The sequence below is a fragment of the Balaenoptera acutorostrata genome, chromosome 14 (assembly GCF_949987535.1).
Source record: "Balaenoptera acutorostrata chromosome 14, mBalAcu1.1, whole genome shotgun sequence".
Classification (NCBI taxonomy): Eukaryota; Metazoa; Chordata; class Mammalia; order Artiodactyla; family Balaenopteridae; genus Balaenoptera; species Balaenoptera acutorostrata.
In genome coordinates this window covers 41,208,447-41,235,036 of record NC_080077.1, presented here as the reverse complement: position 1 = coordinate 41,235,036, position 26,590 = coordinate 41,208,447, and the positions used below count along the sequence as shown (strand labels likewise).

Genomic DNA, 26,590 nt, shown 5'->3' with positions numbered 1-26,590 from the left:
GAGTTTTTTTTTTTTAAACAAGAAACAACTGAGGAATTTCATATTTTAGTACCTAGTATGTCCACAACCCTTACTGTTTTATAATCTCACTTAATGTTCTTTTTTTTTAAATGCCAGTGGAATCTGGGAATGAGCTCACTTGAAACTTTGATCAGCAATCTGTGCCTCACTATTAACTATCCTTCAGTAACATGGCACAGAATATTAGAACCAAAAGTTAGACTAGGATGACCCCAAGAAGTCATGTACCCTTGTTCTACACCAGAAGAAATGAGGTCCACAAACATTAAGGTGCTGAGATGACCTGGTTAGTTGTTTATGGTACCAAGACTAGAATACATGCTTATTGATATTCTGTCCTAGTGTTCTTCATTGCACAATGTAATATGATTAAATATGAAGAGGTTAAAGTTAGGTAAAGCTCTAGACTGAAATACAGAACAGAGGTGACTTAGAAGGAGAACTGATAGGATCAAATTAGTTGGTTCCCTTAGGAAAATTACTGGTAAATAAAGAGGTGTGAGGGTGATGGAGAAGAGGTATTGATAACAAATTTCCTGAGAGCTTTGTCCAGGGCCAATGCTGCAGACATATAGCATTTTAAATCAGCATTAAACCTACTATAAAGACTCTCTCACAAAGTAAAAACAGTACGGATGGTGGTCTTTCAAGGTTACATCCTTTCATCTACTGTCTATGGCTGTTTTACAACAGTCAAGAGGATTCTGTACAGTGCTTTATTTTAGCTTTGCTCTCATTAAGGACTCATAAACTTAATTACTTAATATTCCTTAAGAAACACAGCTTGAAGTAATTACTTCATTAGAAGAATTTAGCAGTGTTCATTCAGACTCTCTTGAATAGATTCTTGTTCTAGAGTTGCTGAGGGTTTTATTGTCCTTTTGTTTTGAATGCAAACCTCTTAATCTTCACATCGCTTGTAGAATTGCATTTCAAATACCATTTAAGGAGAAATTTTTTAAAAACCTGCAGGAAGTCATTTTGAAGGATATTCCTTATTAGCATAAACCACAGCTTAAAAAGTTCTAGAGATGTGAACTATTGGTAACTACTATGAGGTATATGGTAAAAGAATGAAGAAAAAAAATTGGTTTTTAATAAATGGTTTTAAGCATAGCATTTCATTTATAATGGATCGATATATTTAATAAAATTTGTGGAATAAGTAAAATACTATATCATGTTACTCTACTGCTGAAAAATCTTCAATATTACTTACAACCTACAGGAGAAAGTCTGAATTATTTGGCCAATCAAGTTTACCTTCCAGTATTTTTCCTTAAACAAAACCTCCACTCTAGCCAGAGGGCTCTACTAAAACTCCTTAAGGTCTCTCTCTGCTCAGGCTACTCTCAATATGCCCTCTGCAGCTCCATCCTGTGTGCTCCCTGCTGTTTTGCTTTATTCCTATCCCTTCCAGATGAAAATCCTGCCCCTCCCGTGATCAGCTCAAGGTATTGCCTCCTCCCTCTGAGTCTTTCTATCACAAATTGTTCTTGATATTGCTCAGGATTTAAAAAATAGGAACCTGTACACTTGTCTTTTCTGTTGTATGAGTTTTATCACTCTCAGTCATAAGCATCTTGAAGGTAGAGACTAATTGTCTTATATTTGATGTCTGAGAGTAGACTCTCAAATACTCATCAGTTTGAAATTTATTTCATTATCAAACAATCCTATAATGTGGAAGTAAATAATTTCCATGTACAGCATGTATGAGTTTAAATATTGATCACTGCTTATATTGTACTATTAATAAAAATAAACAAGGAATTTTAAATGATCTACATAATATGATCACAATTTTGTCCATATATAAAGATTACATTTCACTTCATGAGAAATATTGGAGATATGTATATATAATGTTAAAAGAGATATATTTGGGTGTTAGAGTTGTTGTAAAGATGAAATATGTGTACAGGTACATTGAAAACAATAAATCACTATACAAAATTACAGAGTTTTTGACACTTTTTTCTTGGAGTTATTCTGTCTTTTCAGTGATGATATTAGGTGTATTCTGTATACTCTTTTAGACTTGTCACTTCTGTTTCCTCTGTTTTTTTTTTTTTTTTTTTTGCATTTAGCTCTTTGGGGAGAATTGGGCTTTCTGAAATCCTAAGCCTATCTGAGCCTAAGGCTGTGATGCTGCTCAAGTATGTCTGAGCCCTGATTCAGCTTTCTTCCCTAGGATGAGGATGTAGTCTGGATGTAGAGTTTGGGTCAAGGACCAGCGGAACCAAAGATTGTAAACATTTCTTTAACCAGAAGAACCTGAATAGTTTGAGCAAGCTCTTTCTGAATAATGATATGAGCTCCAAGAATAAAATAATGGTAACAAAAGAAATTGAGCTTTTTGGAATCTTAGACCACATTTTGCAGATTTGCTGGCAGATAAGCTTCTCTTGTTATTGACTTAGGGGCCAAGAAAGTAGAATTAGGTTATATATGCAAAAAAATTATCATATAGAATAATATTCAAAATACCTAACTCTGGTCAAATTTGAGTTCACTGATGAGATTGATACCCTAATGGCTACTTTAGATGTCCCAGCCTTCATCTATAGAAACAAGGCTTCTTTGATAGTACACATATCTACTAGTCAAATGGTATCTATTATGTCTGCAGAACTGTTTGCTGATTGCTAAAAATATCAATGAAGGATATGATGAAACTTTAATTGCTTTTGTGCTAGACAATACACTTAGATTTTCAATATGAAATCCCATAAAACACTATGAAATTAAGAACATGCCTATCTAGGAGCATCAAAAATTATTCCGAAAGGGGAGCAGAAATGGGGAAACTCAAAGAAGCTGACAGGGTATTTAATGCTAGATACCATTAAAAACGAACAAACAAACAAACAAAAAACATGTGACTTCAGTCACTTAACGCAAGGTTGATTTTTTCCTCAGGTCACAGTCCAATGAGGGTTGATAGGGAGGTTTTGTTCTTCACAAATTTAAGCATCCAGGCTCTAGGGGCAAAGAGAAAGAAAGCTCATAGAGAAGACACACCTGCCCTTTATGCTTTGGTCTGCTCACTTAACATTGGTTAAACTGATTAAATGACCTGTAATATACTTAATCTAGGAAGAGGAAACCGATTGGTGAACCTTAACTAGTCTCTGCTCTACCCATCATCCATTCTAATGAATTTTTTTTCAAGTCAAAATAATTTGACAGTAAAATGATAGCAAGCAAAATACTAATTTGAAAATTTTTCTCTGAGGAAAATAACAAGAAAAACGTAGGCAGTTAGAGATAATTTTGGTTTGGAGCATTTTGGTTTTCATTATCTGATGATTTACAGTGAAACTGTAGTTAATTATATTTGATGTTGTAAGAGGAATGATTACATTTTAGAGGTGCTCTGAAAAGGATGAACTTTAGCATTTTAGGAAAAGGCTAAATGTAAATGTCATTCAATAAAGAACAGCTGACACATATTATGATGAGAGCAGATAAATGCTTAAATCCTGGATTAGATGATCAAATGTTAACAGCCAACATTTTAATAACTGTCTCTCCCAATGTATCTCAAAAGCACTCTATTAGCAAACATGACAGTTCAATTATTTCCATGGTGCTCAGTATTTCATGGTGGCCTATTGCCAATGATAGAATATGGGGTGGGAAGTGTGCCAAAGAAGTTAAGTGATTTTAAAAGCTAAAATATTGCTAGTGCTGAAAATTCAGGGTTTATGTGAGGCTAACTGCCCTGACGCTGTTTAAACTCATCAGATAAGTAAATACATCGGCACCTACTTAAGTAATAACTCTCTTTTAATATTCTGCTGAAAAAAATGTAGGTAAGTCAATTTTGCTACAAAGAACATGTCAGTAAAATTTTATGTCACAAAAAAAGGAAACATTTGTTTTATCTGAAGATAAAACAATTCAAAAATACATCGATAATCCCTTATACATTGATCTGGTCTATACAGCTAAATCTAGAGTATAAAAAAATTAACCTTTCAAAACAGGAAAGAAATATAGGAAAATGGAATAAACTACAAAAATGTGTCATCTTGGATTGTATAGAACTTTGATTTCTTTCCTGCCATTTTATAACTAGTAAGGAAAACATAAATAGGAAAATATAATGTTACTCCTGGAAAAGTTTGAATGAGGGAAAAGATTAGAACCATACCTAACAGAGTGCCTGATCTACAGTAGGAATTTAATAAAGGTATACTGAATGACTAAATGAATGAATAAATAAAAAGGATTGAAAGAGGACTGAACTTGAAGTCTGAAGAATTAGGCTCAGGCTATGCTACCACCAGCCAGCCACACAAGAGCACATAATAATAGCTAAAACTTACTGAATGCTTACTAAGGAGTTCTTACAAACACATGCATTACATCATAATCCTATAAGGCAGGTACTACGGTTATGCTCATTTTACCAAGTAAACTGAGGCACAGAGGAGTTAAATAACTTGATGATGAAGACAGACATGGGATCTAAATGCAAGCAGTCTGCCTCCTGAACTTTCATTTTACCCACTGCATTATTTTTCCCTTCTATATGATCTTGGGAATTCCTCATCACTTTCTGAGTTACAGCTTCATCATCCATGAAGCTAAATAGGTTATACTATCTAAAGTGGATTTGGAATTATATGTGTAATTAGTACTCTAAACCAGAGTTGGCAAAAGTTCCCTGTAAAGGGTTAGATAATAATAAATATTTTAGGTTTTTCAGGCCATACAGTCTCTGTCACAACTCTTCAACTCTATCATTGTAGCACAAAAGCAATAGACAATACATAAACAAATGAGCACTGTGTCCCAACAAAACTTTATTTACAAAAATAGGCTGTAGTTGTTCTCATGTCTAAAGTATCGTATGTAATAAAAGAATAGTAAGGCAAGATTTAGCAAGAACCTAGCATTGTGCTAGGAGAGATCTTGATATCTCAAATATTTAAGTCTTCTGCCTTTAGAACTACGTCATTTAGGCATATAGCTATCTGTCCCTCTGATGGTTTCTAGGAAGAGAGACTATACAGATTCAAACACCAAATTCATCTGTCAGTTTTTGTAAATACAAGAACACATTTGCACATAGGATGTATTTCAAAAAGGTATAGTTTGGTTTCCAAATCATGGTTAGATTCTCAGGCTAGGTCTCACAAGCTTACCAGATGCATGTTATAGCCAAAACAATACCCATATGCAATAATACCTTCACACACGTGCAAAACTCATGTGCGCACACACATACAGAAGGAAAACTCTTACACATAACACATTTTAGTTACAACCTTTGCTAAATAGAATTTAGTGAACTATTATTTCTACTAAAAACACATTCCACAGTAAACAGAAAACATATTTGCACCAAGAATGTTGTATGTTATTTCCTCCCTGCTGTACTGAATCAAGGATCTGTGGGGGAAATTTGGTTTAATATCTCTAACTCTGTTCTTCCTGTACAATGTAATAATTCAAAATAACTTTTATATTTCATTCAGCAAATAGTCTGAAACTCTGCTCTGTGCCTAGCACTAGGCTAGAATTTCTGGAAGATAGGAATTAATCAACTTTGCCTCTATCCATAAGAAGCTTACACTAGATACATGCACCCATATGTTCATAGCAGCACTATTTACAATAGTCAAGACATGGAAACAACCTAAATGTCCATCAACAGATGAATGGATAAAGAAGGCGTGGTATATATATATATGTGTGTATATATATATATACACACATATATACATATATATATATACACACACATATATACATATATATATATACACACACACATACACACAATGGAATCTTAGCCATTAAAAAAAGAATGAAATAATGACATTTGCAGCAACATGGATGGACCTAGAGATTATCATACTAAGTGAAGTAAGTCAGAAAGACAAATACCATATGATATCATTTACATGTGGAATCTAAAATATGACACAAGTGAACTTATCTATGAAACAGACTCACAGATATAGAGAACAGACTTGTGGTTGCCAAGGGGGAGGGGGGAGGTTGGGGAAGGATGGATTGGGAGTTTGGGATTGGCAGGTGCTAGTTATTATACGTAGAATGGATAAACAAAAGAATCCTAAAGTCCTACTGTAGAGCACAGGGAACTATATTCAATATCCTGTAATAAACCATAATGGAAAAGAATATGAAAAAGTATATATATATATATATATATATATATATATATATATATATATATATGAAACTGAATCACTTTGTTGTACAGCAAATTAACACAATATTGTAAATCAACTATACTTCAATAAAACAAATTTTAAAAATCAACAAAGGGACTTGCCTGGTGATCCAGTGGTTAGGAATCCATCCGGCAATGCAGGGGACGTGGTTTCAGTCCCTGGTCAGGGAACTAAGATCCCACATGCTGCGGGGCAACTAAAGCCTGTGCGCCACAACTAGAGAGCCCGTGTGCCACAACTAGAGAGCCTGTGCACCACAACTAACGAGCCTGCATGCTCTGGAGCCCACGTGCCACAACCGCAACAAAGAGCCCATGTGCCTCAACGAAAGATCCCGCATGCCACAACTAAGACCCAATGCAGCCAAAAACATAAATAAATAAATAAATATTTTTAAAAATCAAGGAAAAGGAAAACTTCAAAAACAGGAAAAAAAGTTTATACTTAAGTTTGATATGACATTCCCAAAGAAAAGTGTTTATTAATGATACATTTTTGGAATAATAATGCTGGCATTAAATAACAATGAGAGTTAAAGCTTTTTTAAATTATTATTTTCCTAAAAAGAAAGAAATACATCTAATAAACTAATGAAGGACATAATATGAAATCAACTAAAACATTCAATTAATCCAAAAGAATGCAAAATAAAAAACAGGGAAAAAAAAATCTGGGACAAATAGAAAACAAATAGCAAGATGATAAATGTAAATATAAAATATGAACCCAAAGATAACAATAATTACATGAAATGTAAATGGTCTAAACATCCTAATTAGAAGGCATGATTTGCCAAATTTGGGTGGGGTGGCGGGGTGGGTAAGGGAAACCCAGAGCCAATTCCTTGCTGTCTACAATAAAAATCACCTTAAATATAAAAATACATAAGGGTAAAGTAAAATAATGGAAAAAGATCATGCAAAACCTGAAAAACCAAAAACCTAAATACTAAGTAGCCTTTAGAGCAAAAAAAATTACTAGAGATAAACACAGTCATTTCATAAGGATAAAGCAGCCAATTCATCAAAAGGATACAATAATGATAAAAGTTTATACACCTATTATTGTAAATTTGAAATTGAGTTTCAAAATACATGAAGTAAAAACTGATAGAACTAAAAGGAGAAACAGACAAATGCACAATTACGGTTAATCTCAACATTACTCTCACAATAATTGCTAAAACAGGTAGCCAGAAAGATCAGTAAAAATATACAAGCAACAATATCAAACAATTTGATCTAATTGAGATTCATAGACCACTCCACACAAAAACAGCAAAATATATATACTCATTTTAAGTATACATAAACCTTTTACAAGGTAGATAACATTTTGGGACACAAAACAAGTTTCAATAAATTTAAAAGGAATAAAATCATATAAGGAATGTGTGACCACCATGAGACTACATTAAAAATCGATAACAGAAGTAAACTTGGAAAATCCCCAAATATTTGGAAACTAAATTACATACTTCTAAATAATCCACAGATCAAACAGAAAGTCAAAAGGTAAATTATAAAGTATTTCTAACTAAATGAAAATGTATAAACAGCATAACAAAATTTGTGGATGCAGCTAAGGCAAGTACTTACAGGGAATTTTATAGCAACGAACACCTATACTAGAAAAGAAGGATCTCACATAAATGACTTTAAGAAACTAGAAAAACAAGAGCAAATGAAACTGAAAGTAGGAGAAAGGGAATAATAAAGTTCTGAGTGGAAATCAATGCAACAGAAAAATAGAGAAACTGATGAAACTAAAAGCTAGTTCTTTGAGAACATCAATAAAATTCATAAACTTTTAGCCAGACTGAAAAGGAAAAAAAGAGAAAATACAAATGAACAAAACCAAAAATGAGAGTGGTGACATCACTACAAATTCTACACGTATTAAAAAGGGTAGAAAGTTTCCATTATGAACAAGATGATGACAATAAATTTGACAACTTAATGAAACAAACAAATTCCTTGAAAGAAACAAACAAAAGCTTACTTAACAAAAAGAAACTTTGAATAGCCATGTATCTATTAGGGAAATTAGTTTCGTTAAAAATCTTATCACAAAGAAAATTCCAGGCTTCACTGGAAAATGCTACCAAAGCTTTAAGGGAAAAAATATCATTTATACACAAACTTCTAGATAATAAAAGATAAACACTTCTCAACTCATTTCATGAAGCCAGCATTGCCCTGATATCAAATCAGAAAAAGAAAACTACAAATCAATATCCCTCATAAACATAGATATAGGGCTTTGCTGGTGACACATTGGTTAAGAATCTGCCTGCCAATGCAGGGCACACGGGTTTGAGCCCTGGTCTGGGAAGATCCCACATGCCACGGAGCAACTAAGCCCGTGTGCCACAACTACTAAGACTGCGCTCTAGAGCCTGCAAGCCACAACTACTGAGCCCGTGCGTCCTAGAGCCCATGCTCTGCAACAAGAGACGCCACCACAATGAGAAGCCCATGCACCGCAACGAAGAGTAGCCCCCGCTCGCTGCAACTAGAGAAAGCCCATGTGCAGCAACAAAGACCCAACTCAGCCATAAATAAATAAATTAAAAAAAATAGATATAAAAATTCCTAACAGAATTTTAACAAATTGAATCTGACAACAGGTAAAATTGATAAAATATCATGACCAAGTAGAGTTAATCTTAGGAATGCATGGTTGGTTTAACATTTGCAAGTGTCGGTAAGTCATCATATTAACAAACCAAAAAAAAAAAAAAAAGGAAAACTGGAAAACTTATGATTGTTTTAATATAAAGTATCTGATAAAAATTATTTTCCAATGGAAATTCTATTCCTGAAATTCCCACAAAAATAATAGAAATGATCTTCACCAACCTGATTAAGGCATCCACAAATAACCTACAGATAACATAATTGTTAATGCTGAAACTCTTCCATTTTGATGAATTTGTCAGTTTCTCTTTGTAGTATTTATCCTTGTTTGATAGAATCAGCTTTATTGAGGCAAAATTTACACACAATAAAATCCATCCATTTTAAGCGTACATTTCAAAGTATTTTTAAGAATATGGTTACAGGGCTTCCCTGGTGGCGCAGTGGTTGAGAATCTGCCTGCCAATGCAGGAGACACGGGTTCGAGCCCTGGTCTGGGAGGATCCCACATGCCGCGGAGCAGCTGGGCCCGTGAGCCACAATTACTGAGCCTGCGTGTCTGGAGCCTGTGCTCTGCAACACGAGAGGCCACGATAGTGAGAGGCCCCGCACCGCGATGAAGAGCGGCCTCCGCTTGCCACAACTAGAGAAAGCCCTCGCACAGAAACGAAGACCCAACACAGCCATAAAAATAAAGGAATTCCTTTAAAAAAAAAAAAAAAAAAGAATATGGTTACATAGCCATCACTATAATCATGATATAGACATCCCCTCTGCCTCTATGTAGAAAATCCTGTCTTCACATTCACCACCTGCTCCAGTCCCTGGAAACCACTAATATTCAGTCACTGTAGATTTTCCTTTTCTAGAATTTCATATAAATGGAATCCTACAACACATTTTGTGCCTGGGTTATTTTACTTAGTATAATGCTTTTCACATTCACCCAAAATTTTGTGTGCATCTGTGGGTAGCTATTTTTTAATGCTGAGCTGTATTCCACTTTATGGTTGAAACGCATTTGTTTATCCATTCACCAGTTGAGGTTTGGGTTGTTTCCAGTTTGGAGCTATTATGAATAAAGCTGTAATTATTATTTGTACAAGTCTTTGTATGGACATATATTTTATTTCTTTGAGGGAAGTACCTAGAAAGGAGTATTGTTAAGTCACATAGTTTAAGTGTGTGTTTAACTTAAAAAGAAAAAAAAAAAGTCAGATTTCCAAAAGGACTGTTGTATTTTTATTCCTACAAGAAATGTATGAGTCCCAGTTGTTACACCTCCTAGCCAACCTTGGCATTTTATTATCTGCTGAGGTTTTAATCTGCATTTTCTAAATAACTAATGATGAGCATCTTTTGTACCTAGTTGTCATCTGTATATCTTCTTTAGTGAAGTGTCTGTTAAAATATTTTGCCTATTAGGTTATTTGTTCTCTTATTGAGTGATTAAAAATCTTTTTATAATGTGAACACAGGTCTTTTACTAGATACATGCTTTGTAAGTCTACTCTCTTAATGTGTGGCTTATCTTTTCATTTATTTGAGAGTACTTTTTTAAAAAAATTTTATTTATTTATTTATGACTGTGTTGGGTCTTCGTTTCTGTGTGAGGGCTTTCTCCAGTTGCAGCAAGCGGGGGCCACTCTTCATCGCAGTGCACGGGCCTCTCACTGTCGCGGCCTCTCTTGTTGTGGAGCACAGGCTCCAGACGCGCAGGCTCAGTAATTGTGGCTCATGGGCCTAGTTGCTCCGCGGCATGTGGGATCTTCCCAGACCAGGGCTCGAACCCGTGTCTCCTGCATTGGCAGGCAGATTCTCAACCACTGCGCCACCAGGGAAGCCCGAGAGTACTTTTAAAGAGCTTTTTTTTTTCCTTTTTAAATTTTGAAGAAGTCTACAAAAATTATCTATTTTTTCTTTCATGGTTTGTGGTTTTTGTGTAAGAAATGTTTGTCTAACCAAAGGCTTCAAAAAAATTAGATAACTGTTTTAATTACAAATTAGATACCATATTAAAATAACAATGACTGTGCACCATTGTCTTTGATTTCTATTTGATTTTGCATCTCAGATTTCCACTTATCACTTTTTTTTCTAGACTAATCCTGGAAGATTTTAACTTTTGGGTCATTTTCAAGCTATCCAAAACAATTCCTTGTGAAAATGTTGGTAACTTCAATATCCAAAAAGATGATTCTCCCAATACTTTGGAATCTCAGCTCCTGATTTCCCTTTCCTTCAATGATCTCATCCTCCACTCTCTTAGCTATCATGGTCATCTTCTTCCAAAATCTCAATTTTAAGCATTTTACTTAACTGCTAATTCTAATCTTCTCACCTTCTTCTCCTGAGTACTCCAAATCAAAAAAATCCTTCAACATAGAACCTAAAATCAATTGATCTTATCAACTTTTCTCTGTATCCATCATACCCCTCTCTTGTCTCCACTTTCTTTTGATCTAGCGTAACTGCCATGGTCATAATATCATAATAATTCACTTGCATATACCATCAACTCCCTTGTGCCTCCTTTGCTTTGTCATCATTCTCTTGGCTAAACCAAACCCCTGGTTAAAACCAATTCACTACCTACTCCTCACCTGCCCCTTCACAGTGAAATGTGGCTGGAGAAAAACATACAACTTTCTAACTCATCTCATGACCACTAAGTCACAAGTCAATTTTCCTAGTCTATTTACTCTCCCACTATCCTAAACAACTATTTCACTTACTCTCAATCTCCTAAAACCTACCAAAGTTTTTACCATCCTCATAGCTGATGACTTTGTTTTCTCAGTGAAATAGGGAACAATAACTTCCAGAAATGCCCATCCTGTGTCTGTGCCCATTTAAACTGTCTCCTCTTCTGTTACTTTGAATGAAGGGTCCATGTTCCTGGCAAAGGCTAATTCCAAAACTTATTAACTAGATACCATTCCCCTACCACTTATAATGACATTCACTCTAGCATTTCTCTTTTCAGCATCGTCAGTTTTTCCTTCCTTACTACATCATTTCTACCCACATATGTTTCCCTTTCCCATCTTTAAAAAGTCTTTTGATCCCATGTACTCTAGCTACCACATACGTTCTCTTTTCCTGTAACAGCAATACTCCTAGAAAGAACAGTTTCCAAAATCTTTCCTCTCAGCATCATTTAAACCAGCTCCAAACTTTTGCCCTCACTACTCCATCAAAACTACTCTTATCAAGGTCAACAAATTCAAAGGTCAATTCTCATTTATCTTTATAACTGTATTTTCAGTTTTAAAATTATTCACCTTCCCACAAAGACAGTGGACTCTCTGAATGGAGGTGCTGTATCTCATTTATCCTACCTTGAATATCAAAAATATATCATTATATGTGTAATACTCACAATATGTCTATATAATGAATGACCAAAGAAATTTCCTTAACATCTTGGAACTGGAAAATCAAACTAGAGCACACCATAATTTAATAATCATAAATTTAGGTAGAATCCTGTTAGCAAGTTTAGATGAATTTCTGAGACTTACTTTACTTTCACAGATTCTTTAGATGCCTAAACATGCAGAGGCAAAACTACAAAGATGAAATTTTAAAAACAGATATTTGAAGATGTATATATGAACACTTAAATTTTTCACAAATTTGTTTACATTGTATCATAAACTATAATAAATCCTGTAAAATGTATAAAGTCCTCCTTCACAAATTAGAAATAAGTCCTAAGAACTTACACTTTAAATAATTAAAAATAAAACAGAGAAGCAAGACAGGGCTGTATTTATTTCTACTCTAAAGAGTATTCTTAAAATAAAAATAGGTACAAAAATAATTCACAATGGTAGCTACAAGAACTACCATATTTTATAATGTTATTTCACCAAATTGCTAAGTCATTGTTCAAAACATATTTATCAAATGAAAATGAAAGCTTTCTGGCTCCAGCTGAAGTCACTTTTCCATAATGTAATTATTATCTAGATCTTGCTTCAGTGTCCAATCAAAATCACCAATGAATATTATAAAATTAAGTTGTAGTTCCTTCTCCATTTGTATTTCCAATTACCATGTAAGACCTTTTAAAAAGAAATAAAGTTGCAAGTTTCTCAGGACCAATAACAACATCTCAGAAACAGAATGGGAAAAAACAGAAACATGTATTACAGGTTCTGTGGAACAGCTTTTCAAAATTAAGTTTGAAAGTAGACAAAACTTGGTGTTTTGAGTAACCTGGGGCTTTCTTACTTAACTCAAATCAGCCAGAGCTAAAGTGAGCAATATGTCAAATTAACTTGCTCAATTTTCTTTTCTTAACTTTTTCAGTGCCCTTTAGGAACACCATTACTGAGAATCTATTGCCGGCATTTACAGCACAAAAACTGATTTGGGAAGGTTGATACTACAATCGCCTAAATATCACAAAACTGAAAATTGTATGATATGTTATTTCATCATACTAAAAGGAAAAATAGAGTCTGTAGATAAGCCATTTTTGGTTGAAAAAAAAAAAAAGGCTCCAGAATGGTTTTAATGGTTGATTTATATTTAAATATAAGCAATGAATACAAAATGACCTCTACCTATAATTTTTAAAACTTGTTGAAATTGCTGACTGAAAAATTAATAATATTTTTGTGTCTTATCTTTCATATATTAAATGTGATGGTTATAAGAAAATAGAGCCTAGCATATTAATCTCACTGGAGCCGAACCTTCTATTTAAATAAAATAAAACACTGTGTTGGTCATTTAAAATAATTTACAAATCTATTCTCTTTAATGTTTTCAAGTTCAGTACAAATCAAATCTATCATTGAGTAAACCACTTAACAAATGAGAGTCAAATGCATATCAGTATGCAATAACCAATCTATGTTTTAAATGAACCATGTAGAGACTACATTTCATATGAAAAATTATAAATTGATATAGGTATCAAAAGCAATTCCTAGAAAAACAATTATGTCTGACGACAATTTTCTTACCACTTGCCATGATAAATATCATTTGTTCCTCCATATGTAAAATAAGCAGTTATGGTTTTGCTTATTTTCCTTTATATGTAAAGACATAAAAATGAAGAAAACAATCGTCTTCCTTGTCTCTATGGAATCTCTCTGGCTGGTCAATTATTTACAATATTGCTGCTACTTTCCAAACTCATTGGAAAAAATATTTTAATCATCCTGGGAAGAAGGAAATGTAGGTTAAGACTAACTCTTAAACATAAAGAACTATAAGTAAGCTAGATTTGATTCTAAAACAACCTTACACAACAACAAACTTACAAAAATGAATTCACTTCAATTGAGCCAATACCTACTCGAATATACTATTATATTCAAAAACTCTCAGTACTGATTTACAATACTGTGTATTCACAAAGCATATGTTGTTATAGACACAGACAGAAAACAGTTAAGTCCCTCTGTCTCCTTTAAAAATAAATAAAACATAAAATTAAATTGCGTGTTCCATGATCTATGTGCTTTGTACTCTAATGTTCCACATGTCTCTCAGCAGCACTGGTCTGTAGTTTTGTTCCAAAATTTCCATGTATTCAAAGTAATCACTCACTCGAAACCCATGCAGTGCTTCTTCCTGTCAAAAAATAGAAAGAGACGTTCATTCGCTTGGGTAAAGACACACAATTCTAAGTTAATGAGTTTTAAACAGTTAATGTATCATTTTTTTTCAGCTATAGATGGGGGTTTTATGTTTCTAATAAATGTGTAACTGCTTTTTAATTTAGTAGGCTATAGGCATATGATAGCAAAAAACCATGTCCCTATGAAACAAGGTTGCCTGTTTTCAAAACCAAAAATGCTTTACAGCTAACAAAAAACAAGATAATGAAATCTTCCTAATATTTAAGATATAATAGTTTCAATTATAGAATGATTGTTCACATTTGTAATTAGTAAAGACTCTAAAGCTTATCAAAGGATACTTATAATATTGCAAGAAATATCAGTTCTACAGCTACTGTTCATAAAATCTCCAACAGTCTGCAATTCATAATGTTGGTACTATGCATGTCTATACTAATTTGGAATTTAATGGTTAGTGTCCCAAATGAGGCACTCAAGAATGAAAAATAGTAGGAGCATCCATTTAGAATCTTAGACACTTTTAGGAAATTTTATGACTATTTCTTTTAGTATCTCCAAATACTCGCTATGCAATGCCTACCCTTCAAGGTAACAACAAAAAAATTCTGCAAAAGAAACATGATCCTTGATTCAATGTAATGTATTATGTTAGAAGTTTTGGAGGTTATAAAAAATTTTGGGCAATTCATGCCTTTCTGGAGAATATAGCTTAAAGGCAAAAGCTACTAACAATAAACAACAATTCAAAAGAATAAAATATATTATCAGATACCAAAAATTGTGTTAGAGACAGTCTGTAGATGAGAAACATCAATGTAGGGTAGTTATGAAAACATCACAAATTCTCAGTAAGAATGGATGTTTTTAAAGGCCTCAGATGTCGCTCGCTAATCACTACTAGATTAGTAATAGTTCACAGCTTGCACATAACTTGGGAGAAGAGTACACTTACTTGCCACATACTACCTAAAATCTGGGTAATTTTGGGGAAAAGTTAATTGGTACTTTAAAAAAAAGTATTATTACTGATCTACAAGGCTGATATTATAACTAAGAAAACTAAATAATGTTAAGTTATATGCATAAGATTACACCTTTAAGACTAGAGCTAATACCCTCGAACATAAAAATTTGAACTTTACTCTTAATTTTAAAATACTTGTGATGTTATCCATTGCTTCATTTCTTCATTCATTAACCTCATTCATTCCCTTATTGTATGTAAAGTTCTTGGTTATACAGTGAAGACCCAAAGATGAATGAGACAGGTCTCTGTCCTAAAACATTAACAGCTGAGGTATATATCATATCTCCAGTTTTATGTATAAGCAACTGAATCAAAAGGAAGATGTTCATCTTATGAATAGCAGAAATACTATGTAAATTTCTCTCTATCAAACATATTTCACTTTGTTCTTTGGGCAAAAAATAGGATTGAAGTAAGACCAATCTTACTGTTCAAGAATTCACTTTTAACGGTTATAGTTGTAGTCATGGAACTATTTATGAAGTTATCCGTTCTCTTCATTCAAATTATGTGTGATCTGACATTAATCACCCTTTCACTAAAACTATACCTAACTTGGAAAAGAATTAATGTGTTATTCTAACCAGAAGAAAAAAAACCTAATGCCAGAAAAATTGTCTTAGTACATATCCATGATTTTTAAAAGAATGCTTATTGTTCATTAAATGTGAATTACAATAGGAGATGACAGCATTTGAACAATAACTCTAATAATTCTTTCTGGGCAAAAATAAGCAAAACCTATTTTAACATCTTTTAATTATTGCTCCACTTTAATTTAAAAATAAAAACTACCTATGGAGAACCATAGCTACTACTTGGTTTAAAAATACTTTTTTCCTTAAAACATGTTTTTTGAATTATGGCTTCCATTTTGGACATTAATTTTAAAATAAAGAGAAAATACTCTGATAACTATACTGAAGAGACACCCATAAAATGGCAAGTAAAGTTGAGGTCTTATTTCATAAGAGAAAGATAAGGCTATTAAGGTCTTATTTCATAATGAATTAAATATTCATTTTAAAAGGAATGTTTTTAAATTATATAGATTATTTAAAATTCACAGGCAATTTTAACTCTGAATAAAATTTTAGAATCTTTGAATTCCACTTTGTCTTCAAAGTGGAATATGTTTCATTTTATCCTAAATGTTCTCTTATAGCCTTTTCAATGAATTACTTTTCTTTGTAATTATGACCATTTAGACTGCCAGCTTATCATTCAAGTTATAAAGGACCATTTCCTCAGAATACTGCTTTACCATTTCATTTATAGACATAAGTATATTGGACTCTATATAAAAATATGAATTCCCTTATTCTTTAAATAGGTAGGCATATGTAATTATATAAGGTAACATTATGCCATTTTATACAAACAGTGCACTATTTGTTCAAGTCTTGTTTTAATAAGTTACTTCTGGAGTAGTTTGTCTTGGTTGGGAAGTTCATTATGAATATATTGCATTTTCTTTTTCTGCCTAATGGCTTTTCAACCAGTGTGCCTTCAATGATTTGCTTTTTTTCATTAATGTTGGGTTTCAAATGTTGAACCATCAGAAAAGCATTAAAAATTACCATCCTAAACCACAATGCTGTGTGTGTATTCAATTATATAATATGACATATACACAGCTTCCCTCTCTCCTTTGTACATATAGTCTAGTTTCAAGTATGTATCCACTGGTTTTCTTTTACTACTGAAAGCACTTAATTAGAAGTTCCACTGAATTTAGGATTTTTTTTTTTTTTTTAAGTAAACAGACTGGTCAATGATACACTAGAAAGAGCACAGGATTTGGATTCAGACCAAAAAAGGGTTAAAACTCACCTATATTTGTTACTAGAAGTATGAACCTGGGAAAGTTTACAGATTCTCTAAGCCTCAATTTGACAGAGGCTGAATAACAGCATAAATTGTGTTGTCAGAACTCTTTACCATGAATTATAAAGCCTTATGTGATCTGACTCCTGTCTCATCTCCGACCATTCTTACTCCCTCACCTTGTTTTGGCCATAATGGTCATCTTGACACTTTCTAAGTGGGCCAAGCTCATTCCAACCTCTGAGCCTTTGCACTTGTCTTTCTTCTCATTTAGAAGGATTTTGTACAGAAATCTTTGTATTGCTTTTTTTCCTTTGCTTCATTCAGGTCTCTGATTAGCCTCACTGGGCTAATTAGCCTCAGAGTAGCCTTCACTGGGCTCTTTATCTAAACAGTACCTATGAATCTCACTCTCTGACTCCCTTACTGTGTTTGATTTCTTTATAATAAGATCTATCAATACCTGAAATATTATATATTTATTCACATATTATTTACCTACTGGTAGAATGTTAAGGTCAATTTGGCAAGGCCATGGCCTATTCTTGTGACTACAACAATGCCTGGAACACAGATGCTGGACAATGGTCAATGAGTGAATGAGCAGTACCTGTTAATCCCTTTGCCCAGTGCCTGGCATTCAATAAGCACTCACGGTATTAATGGTGGTCATAATAACATTTTTATTAACCTTTCTCTGAAATGGTTGAGCTAGATTTTCTTGATTGAACTGCCAATTTGTAATGTTAAGTGTGGACAGGCCCATTAAAGATTATTGACTCTAGTCTCTGCTCTTCAACCCTTTACCAAAAATGTAAGAGAACAATTCACTTAAAATATTAAGCTATTACTGTCCTTTCTTGCAACTTCTCAAGAATATGCCTGTTACGGAAATCAAGCTATACCTATAATTTCAATCATTATTTTTATCAAAGTTTTCAAAAATAGTTTCCAGCAGAAATGTTTTTAGACCTACTGCAAGCCCTGTAAATTTGGAATTTGAATTGAAGATAAGGACTTTGAGGGTGGTAAATAGATACAAAGCATGAAAAGACGAAGTGTGCTACCATGACATGCTTTAGTTTTAAGATTTTAGGACCAAGTTTAGGTATTTTCTGATATACCCTTTCCCTAGTATTTAATTATTAATGCATTCAAAAGGTGATTTAAAAAAAAAGATAATAGCTCTTTATAGCGTATGGAGGAAAAAAAGTAAGATATGTCACTTTGGGTTAAACTGGAACAAAGAGTCAACTCATTAATAATCACCAGGAGGCATATAAAATAAGTTTGCCACAAAAGGTATAGAACTTACTATCCACTAAGGTAACTTAACAAAGGATCCGTATTAATGTCATCTCTCACATAGGAAGCACCAAATTATATAGAGTTGCATGAGAGAAGGGGTTTTGTGAACTTAGTTCTGCTCTTTACCCTTGCTAGAGATGACCTCTTGGGTGTTATGTCTGAACTATCATATAAAAAAGGACCTTCCTTCCTGGTCAAAGCGGTAGAAACACAAACAACCTGTAAGTCACGTTTCTTCTAGTATATTCTTCCTAGAGTGTTTGGTATAATTAGAAATTCCGGGACCCAATATTCCCCAAACTTCTGAATCCCTCGCGTTCAAGCTCCAAAGGTAACATTTTCACATATTCTAAAGGTTGCAAGCTACTTGAGATTTTATACTAAAATCTGACAACGTAGGCCTCTGTCATGAAAACTCTGTGTTAGTAGGTCTGGGAGGAATCTAGGTATATCAGTTTTAATAAGGACCCTAGTGATTTTTAAGATCAGGAAAGTTTAGACAGAAAGTGTAGTTCTGGAGAGAACATAATGTTCTTAAATATTTAGGATAAAGTATGCATTTGTAAAGACTTTAACTCAGCTGAGGGGTACGTGGCATATGTGATGACTACAGAGATGATTCAGTTTTGGCTGGGTAAATGAGGGAATAGGCCTTGATCAGATACAACGTAAGAGAATGTTCCTGACATAGATCTGCAGTATATGCCTGGTATTACTACATGATACGATATAATACCAAGATGTCTCAGGAGCTGGAGAAGAAAATGGGAGCAAAAGTGTATAGTCTAGCAATGGATCCAGGAGAAAATCCTGTTTCCTTTGCTGTGTTGTTTGCACATTTTTTCTTAAAAAAAAAAAAATACAAGAGAAGGATGAACAGGGATGTAGAAACTCAAATAACTGCTACTTTTTTTTTTTTAAAGCACTTGCAATGTGTCAGATAATGTTCTAGAAATATTTTACAGATATCATCTCATTTAGTTCCTCAACAACTCTATGTGATAGGTATTATTTCATGCCCAGTTAAACAGATGAGAAAACTGAGGCATGGAGAGGTAAGCAACATGCCCAAGCTTACACAGAGTGGCAGAATTTAACTTGAGGTGGACTCAAGTGATATAAGGTCAATGCAGAAAACATAACTGAAAACCACAGTTGAATAATACTGAGCATGTTGTGTTTGATCCTTTGGATGGTGAATTATTTTTAATACTATAAACACTTTTGTCTGTTGAGAGCTTAGTATACAATTATTTATTTATTTATTTATTTTTCAGTCTGATCTCCATTTCTTACCCTGTCAACATGCTCAGGTAACCACAGCTGCAATAGTAACAACAAAAAAAACCCTCTTGACAATTTACTGATGGGTTGAAATTAATCTTATTTTTACATAATTATAAATTGGTTTTGCCATAATATGCAGGATTTAGTTGAAGCATTTTAATTAAGTATTTTGAGTCTTCACCGACTGATTTTCACTGGAAGGCAATCTTCTCCTAGCCTGGCATTTCAGTGACGTTTGTCCCCAGGTTGAATTCATAAACTAAAACCTAGATTGCTGTCAGCGTATTACCATGCAGAGGAATGTTATACAGCCAGTCTGCTAAAACAGTGGGTCTTCTGAAGTACTATCAAAGTAATTCTCCCTACACTTGTTGATTGTGTGTGGGTGGGTACATGACAGAGAGAGAGAGAGAGAGAGACAGAGAGAGAGAGAGAGAGAGAGAGAGAGATCCATCCGTTAAAAACAAACCAACCCAACTTTAGACTTTCAAGTCTGAGATATTTGAGAATATTTATTTTGTCGGATGATGCTTTTGTTTCTGGATGTTTGATGCCTACAGATTTTCTGAACCATCATCTGTCACAGAAAAACGTTAGGTCCAAGGACTAAGCTCTTCAGCACACCTTTAGAAGTTGCCTTCTAGGTCAGCACTAATCTATCAGTCACCACAGTGTGGGAATAATGCACTTAGCTTCTCTATTATCCAACCCACATTCTTGTTGTGTCTAAAAAGATATTGTGAAAAACTCAGACAATACCTTGCTGATAAACTTATACCCATGGCATTCATCTAATCTTTTAGTGGTTTAATCAAATGAGGAAACATAAACAAGTTTTATTGCTTGCTTGGTTTTTTTTTTTTTTAGTAAACCTGGGTTAAGAAATTTCAAGTCATCTTTTTAATATACTGATCATGAAGAATTGTTCAGTGGCCTACCAGAAACTCAAACACTGAGTCTAGATTCAATTACCTGATTTAAAATCTTGAGCCTAAACCAAAGTGAATACAGAATGGGTTGGTATTTTGTCTATACTGCATGCTTCAGACAGATTTTTATTCCTAAAGTAATATTTCCAACATGCCCCTTCTGTCAGTACATGAAACTTAAAACCGGGAAAAGAACTGCGTATTTTCAATCTTCTGGAATCATCTCATTATCTCATGTTTCTCGGGATAACTGATAATACTGTAACTGAAAACATGTTTGTGGTTTTCCAGTATTTTGGAAACGAATTCAATTGGGCCTGATTATTTGAACTTATGTACCACAGTCAGAGGCTTGTTCTATCCATTTTTATATAATGATTAATATCCTCCTTTTAAAAAGTAGTTTTATTACAAAAGAAGCATGGGCCCATTCCTCAAAAATTCAAAAAAAAAAAAAGCCCACATTAATATACACAATAAAAAGTAAAAGTCCCCTGTTTTACTCTTCCTCCTCTTTCCTCTCAGAAGCAGTCATTATTAAATATGTAGAGTCAGGGCACAACATGTAATCAACGTAAGAATATTATTATGGCTGTGGTATGTAGTTATATGGAGAATTATTGATAAGTTTTTTTCCTTTTGTACAAGTCTGAGATTTTGGATCAGGTATAAAACATAATTTCCAAGGTTTAATCTCCCTAATGGTAGTTTAATGAGGACTTTTAAAATCATATATCTTTCTGACTGGGGGGATCTTTTGAGGGAGGGAAGAATAAAAATCACTTCCTTAATCAAAATTTCATGATTGGGTAATATGTGAATAAGTGAAAAATAGTATACATATGTTTATATACCTTGCAAAGAAGAGATTGTAACAGGGCTTAATGGAGTACTTAAAGGGGTATGTAAATGCATATTTAAAAATAAACTACATTGGAATTTATCTCACAAGAAAAATACCCACCAAAAGAAATCAGTGACCGTGAGACCTACCTGCTGAAAATAAAGTGAAGTCACGGTAATAGAAAGGTATTAGAAAGGCATTTTTCCTAATACCTCAGATGAATGCAAATAGCAGGAGTAAGAAGTAAGGTTAGTTCCAGGACAAGTGCTAAAATTAATTCTTTGCCAACGTGTTCTTAGTTTGGATTTAAACCAATTCAATTAATATTTTAGTAATTTAAATAGGACTTAGGTAGTAAAGATAATCTTTTTACCCTCACTTTAAAATTCTTTAAATTTAAGTTTTAAATTGATAACATTATGCTCAGAACACAACAGAGTTCCGGAAATATTTAAAGAGGTCACCATTTGTAAACCCTATTATAATTTTTCCTGGCAGTAATCAAGAAAGGGATGAAACTGCAATAATCACCAACATCAAACAGATTAAAAGGTGATGAAATATAAGGATATCCTTCTAGTAGAAAGGAAGATGTTAGTAATGTTTGTTATTCAATGTGAATAAAAACTAAGTTCATTCATCTTTCCCTTTATATTTATTTACATTCTTTGTTTACTCTATCAACAAGTATTTATTGAGCACCTGCTCTGTGTCAGGTGCTGTTCAAGGCACTGAAAAATACATTAGTGAACGAGATACACAAAACCACAATCCTTGTGGAACTTACACATTATACTGGGGAAGACTGACAAAACATATCTAAAATAATTTCATCCACTGACAAACACTATAAGAGAAACTAAAGTAGGATAAGAGGTTAGAGAATTATAGGTTAGGAGATATAAAAATATAAGAGTTTGGGGAAATTTCAGACTCTGAAATCTCTATAACTGACCACTGCAACTAATGAAAATGTCCCTTACTGAAAAGGAACCCACATTTTGTCCTCAACATAATTCTCATTTACTTAACCATCCCTGTTCTCCAAATTACCTCTTACAGACCACTTTTTTCTTTTTCTACCTAAGTTTTCCTTCTACATGTATGACCATTGTCTTGTTATACTTTATTTCATTAAGAATGTTTCTAAGATCATAATTCTATTGATATATGTAGGAAGTTTGAGACCTTTTGAATTCAGTATTTATGAAGTAAAAACGCTTGATAGTTTCACAATCTTAAATGATCAATAACATGTACTTACAAAAAATCATCATTAAATGAAAAATAACTGATAAGTATCTAATGGTAAAGAATAAAGACAAAATTAATTCACGTAGAAATTATCTGTCCACCTAGAAAAAACCTAATGTAGGTTTTGGTGTATGTATGCATATGCGTGCATATGTGTGTCTGAGGGTAGCAGGGGGAGGGAAACATATTTTAAATTCAAGGAAAGATTTTAACTTAAAACAAAAAGTTGGATTTCCAGCCAGAATCACACATAGGGATATATTTATATATCTTGTATTTTCTAAAGTCCAGAGCTTCAAAAGTCCCAATATTGTGAGAAAGAAAGCAGCTATATCTTGCTTTAAAATATTAACTTATATATAGTAGTGACTTTTTTAAAAGAGTGTTATGATAGAATCTTTCATGGAACCCTTTTATAAAAATATTTGATAGTTTAGAAAAATATGAAGGTATAGGAAAATTACATTAAATGTTTTTAAAAAATATCAAAGCTCTGTATTAACACACAGTAACTTGAACTTTTATTGACTAAATAAGATATAGGAATATCCAAAAAAAAAAAAAAAAAAAGCTCTTTTGGCACAGCATACTGGCTGAAAGCAAAATTTTGTAGCCAGGCAGCTTAACTTCATATCCTAGGCCCACCACTCTCTAGCACCACTCACCAGCTGTAAAATCTTGGGTAATTTACTTAACTCGGTGCCTCGGTTTCCTCATCTCTAAAATAAAGATAATACCTACCTCTCAAGGTTGTTTTTAGGATTTCATGAGTGTCTAGAAAAATATCTGGCATTAGACACCCCATCAAAGTTGACCATTAACTTTCAGCCAAAATTTTTCCTCTAGAAGTAAAGTTACTTACTTTTAGGAAAACCTGCAGATCTTGAGTCTGAGTGTGCTGTAGAATGTCTTGTTGTAGATGTTTGAATATAGCTATACAGATATATACTTGATAATCAGGACCAAGGAAAACACAAGTAGCAATATAATGGCAGATTTCTATCCAATCTAAATAATTCCAAAAACACTGAGTTATCCATTGCAGGCAAATCTAGGGAAAAAAAAAAAAAAAAGAATTTAGTTCATTAGAAAACTTATAAAGCCATATTTGACTTTTAAAAAACAGTACCCAATAACTCACACAAAACCAATGAAGAGCTTAGCATTTAGTCAAAATAGAAAGACATTTTGCATACAAGAAGCCTAATAAGGATGCTTCACCTATTTGCCTAATGTGTGAGAAAAGTTTCATGGCCTTAGGATTCAGGACTTAGGGGTAACTGATGGTGTTCACACTGTTCATATGCTATTGCTAAACGCCTTCTTTAGTCATATTTTCCTCCTCTTACCATAACACCAGTCTGCTCTCTACAGATAACAAATGCTGAGACTATTTTAATTCAGAGATGGGAGCTTTTTCTATCCTACCTATAATCACAGATGTATAATTATGCAGATGACGATTGCTAAATATGCAAATGGACTCTTGCTGAATCAGAAAACAATTTAAACCAACTAGAATTATATAACATAAAAACTGAGAGCTAATGAATAGAATTCAAAAATGAGACTTTTTACAAAAATCATTTACTTTACTTTCTGAATAATATTTTTCAGATTATAAAAGCAATACATACCCATCACAAAAACAAACAGAAAACTTAAAAAAAAATACAGTGATTAACATTGTTAATATTTTGGTACATTAATGTTGCAGGTGGAATTGTGTCTTCCCTCAAAAATATGTCAAAGTCCTAAACCCCAGGACCTATGAATGTGACATTATTTGAAAACAGTGTCTTTACAGAGGTAATCAAGTTAAAATGAGGTCATTAGGGTGAACCCTATTCCAATATGACTGGTATCAAGGAAACTGAACAATCTGAACACACACAGAAGGCAGACGTTGAAAGGACACACGTGGAGAATGTCACGTGAAGACAGAAGATTGGAGTGATGCATTATAAGCCAAGAAATATCTAAGGTTACCAGAAGCTAGGAGAGAGCCATCAAACAGTTCTTTCCCCAGTGCCTTCAAAGGGAACAGAGCCTTGCCAACACTTTTATCCCCCAAAACTGTGAGATGATAAATTTCTGTTGTTTTAAGTTACTGACTTTGTAGTACTTTGATACTACAGTCCTGGGAAACTAAGACAATTACTTTCCAATCTTTTTATTTTTATTTATGATTTACAATTTACCACTGAGGTTGGCATGCAAAGTTCATCACCAACTTCCACTGCCTAATCAAGTATCCACACAGTATGGCTCAGCTGCCCTGGGGAGGAAATATCATATCTCTTGCTCCTACTTGACTAGATGGCTTGAAAGAGTCAGTGGTTCTTTGACTAGAAGCAAAACGTTTTTAATTCCCTAATGCACTGCTGCCAGGCTTCTGTCTGTTCTTTGCTACAGATGTTAATACCAATCAACTTAGGACCATGCTTTGTTAATGAAAATGAGAGACTCTGGATGAATGAAGAAGGAGAAACAACCGAAGAGTGAAAATTAATACAAATGATCCAGGTAGCCAGAGAAAGCAGTTCCCATTCAGTTGTCAGCTTCATAGGTGACTAGCAAGTCGACAGTAGTGAAGGGGTAACAGTTTCTATCTTCTTTCTAGTTGGCCTGACTATTCTACAGGTTGAATGGTATGGAACTGTTGATCGTCAACTCATTTTGACCTTTAAGCCTAGCAATTTTATATGATTCAAACACAGATATCCGAAGTCAAAATACTTATTTATCCATAAAGCTTTACCCATATTGGTTAAAAAAAGTTGCCCCCAAATCTGCAATTACTTATTTATTATACATAGTTTCTAATGCAGTGGCAACTTCCTGGCACTTACACAACATTCAAGCACTGTTTTCTATACAATGTCTATTTTTTTCCATTAAATGGAGAATAATACCAGCCTTTTCTACACATGGGAAATTTAGGAAAGGGAAAAAGAGAGATTATAATTGAAAGCACATTGAAAATATATCAAGTGCTATGTAAATGTTATTCTATAACAAAGGTACAAATGTTTATTATTTAACAAACATTTATGTACCTAATCTAGAAGTGTTATAATTCTTCTGTGAACAAAAGACAGTTAGTTCCTGCTCTCATAGGACTTATATTTAAAGAGGAGACATACACTTTTTAAATATATGACCTTCTTCACTTGGTAGGAACTGTATCTGCTATTGCTATTATATGTGTAAGATACTCCAGAATTATTAAATTGTAATAGAATTCTAAAACACTATTTCCCTGGAAGAATGCTGAACCATGAGTTATAGTTTTTAATTCTTAAGGAAGTAACTTCTCTATATTTATAAAATGAAATAGTCCGTGAATCAGCTGACAGTCTAGGACTCCAACAGGACAAAAGAAATAGTATGTGTCCAAATAGACATGAACTTTTTTCTTTAACATTTTTATTATGGAATTATTCCAAATATACATAAAAGGAAAAAAGCAGTACATGAACCAGACCCATCAAAGCTTCAAAATTCTGACTGGTTGATATGTCTGAAGTCCATTTTCCTGTACAGGATCCCCCTCTTTAAAAATTTTAAGATAAAACACATCGTAAGTTGCTATATGTTCCATCTGTGTTTACTTTAAAACAAACTGAATCAATT

General features: G+C 33.5%; 1 protein-coding gene across 2 annotated transcripts in view; it reads right to left on the bottom strand.

The window, feature by feature from the left end:
• Positions 1-12,630: 12,630 nt before the first annotated feature.
• TBC1D32 (TBC1 domain family member 32) overlaps positions 12,631-26,590 on the bottom strand; it is a 190,395-nt gene continuing 176,435 nt past the window's right edge. For both annotated transcript variants that reach the window (XM_007190776.2, XM_057528103.1), the window contains 2 exons: positions 23,817-24,005; positions 12,631-14,467 (listed from right to left, as the gene is read on the bottom strand). In XM_007190776.2, the coding sequence (XP_007190838.2) occupies positions 14,348-14,467; positions 23,817-24,005 (309 nt within the window). In that variant the 3' untranslated portion in view covers positions 12,631-14,347. The remainder of the gene's footprint in view (positions 14,468-23,816; positions 24,006-26,590) is intronic.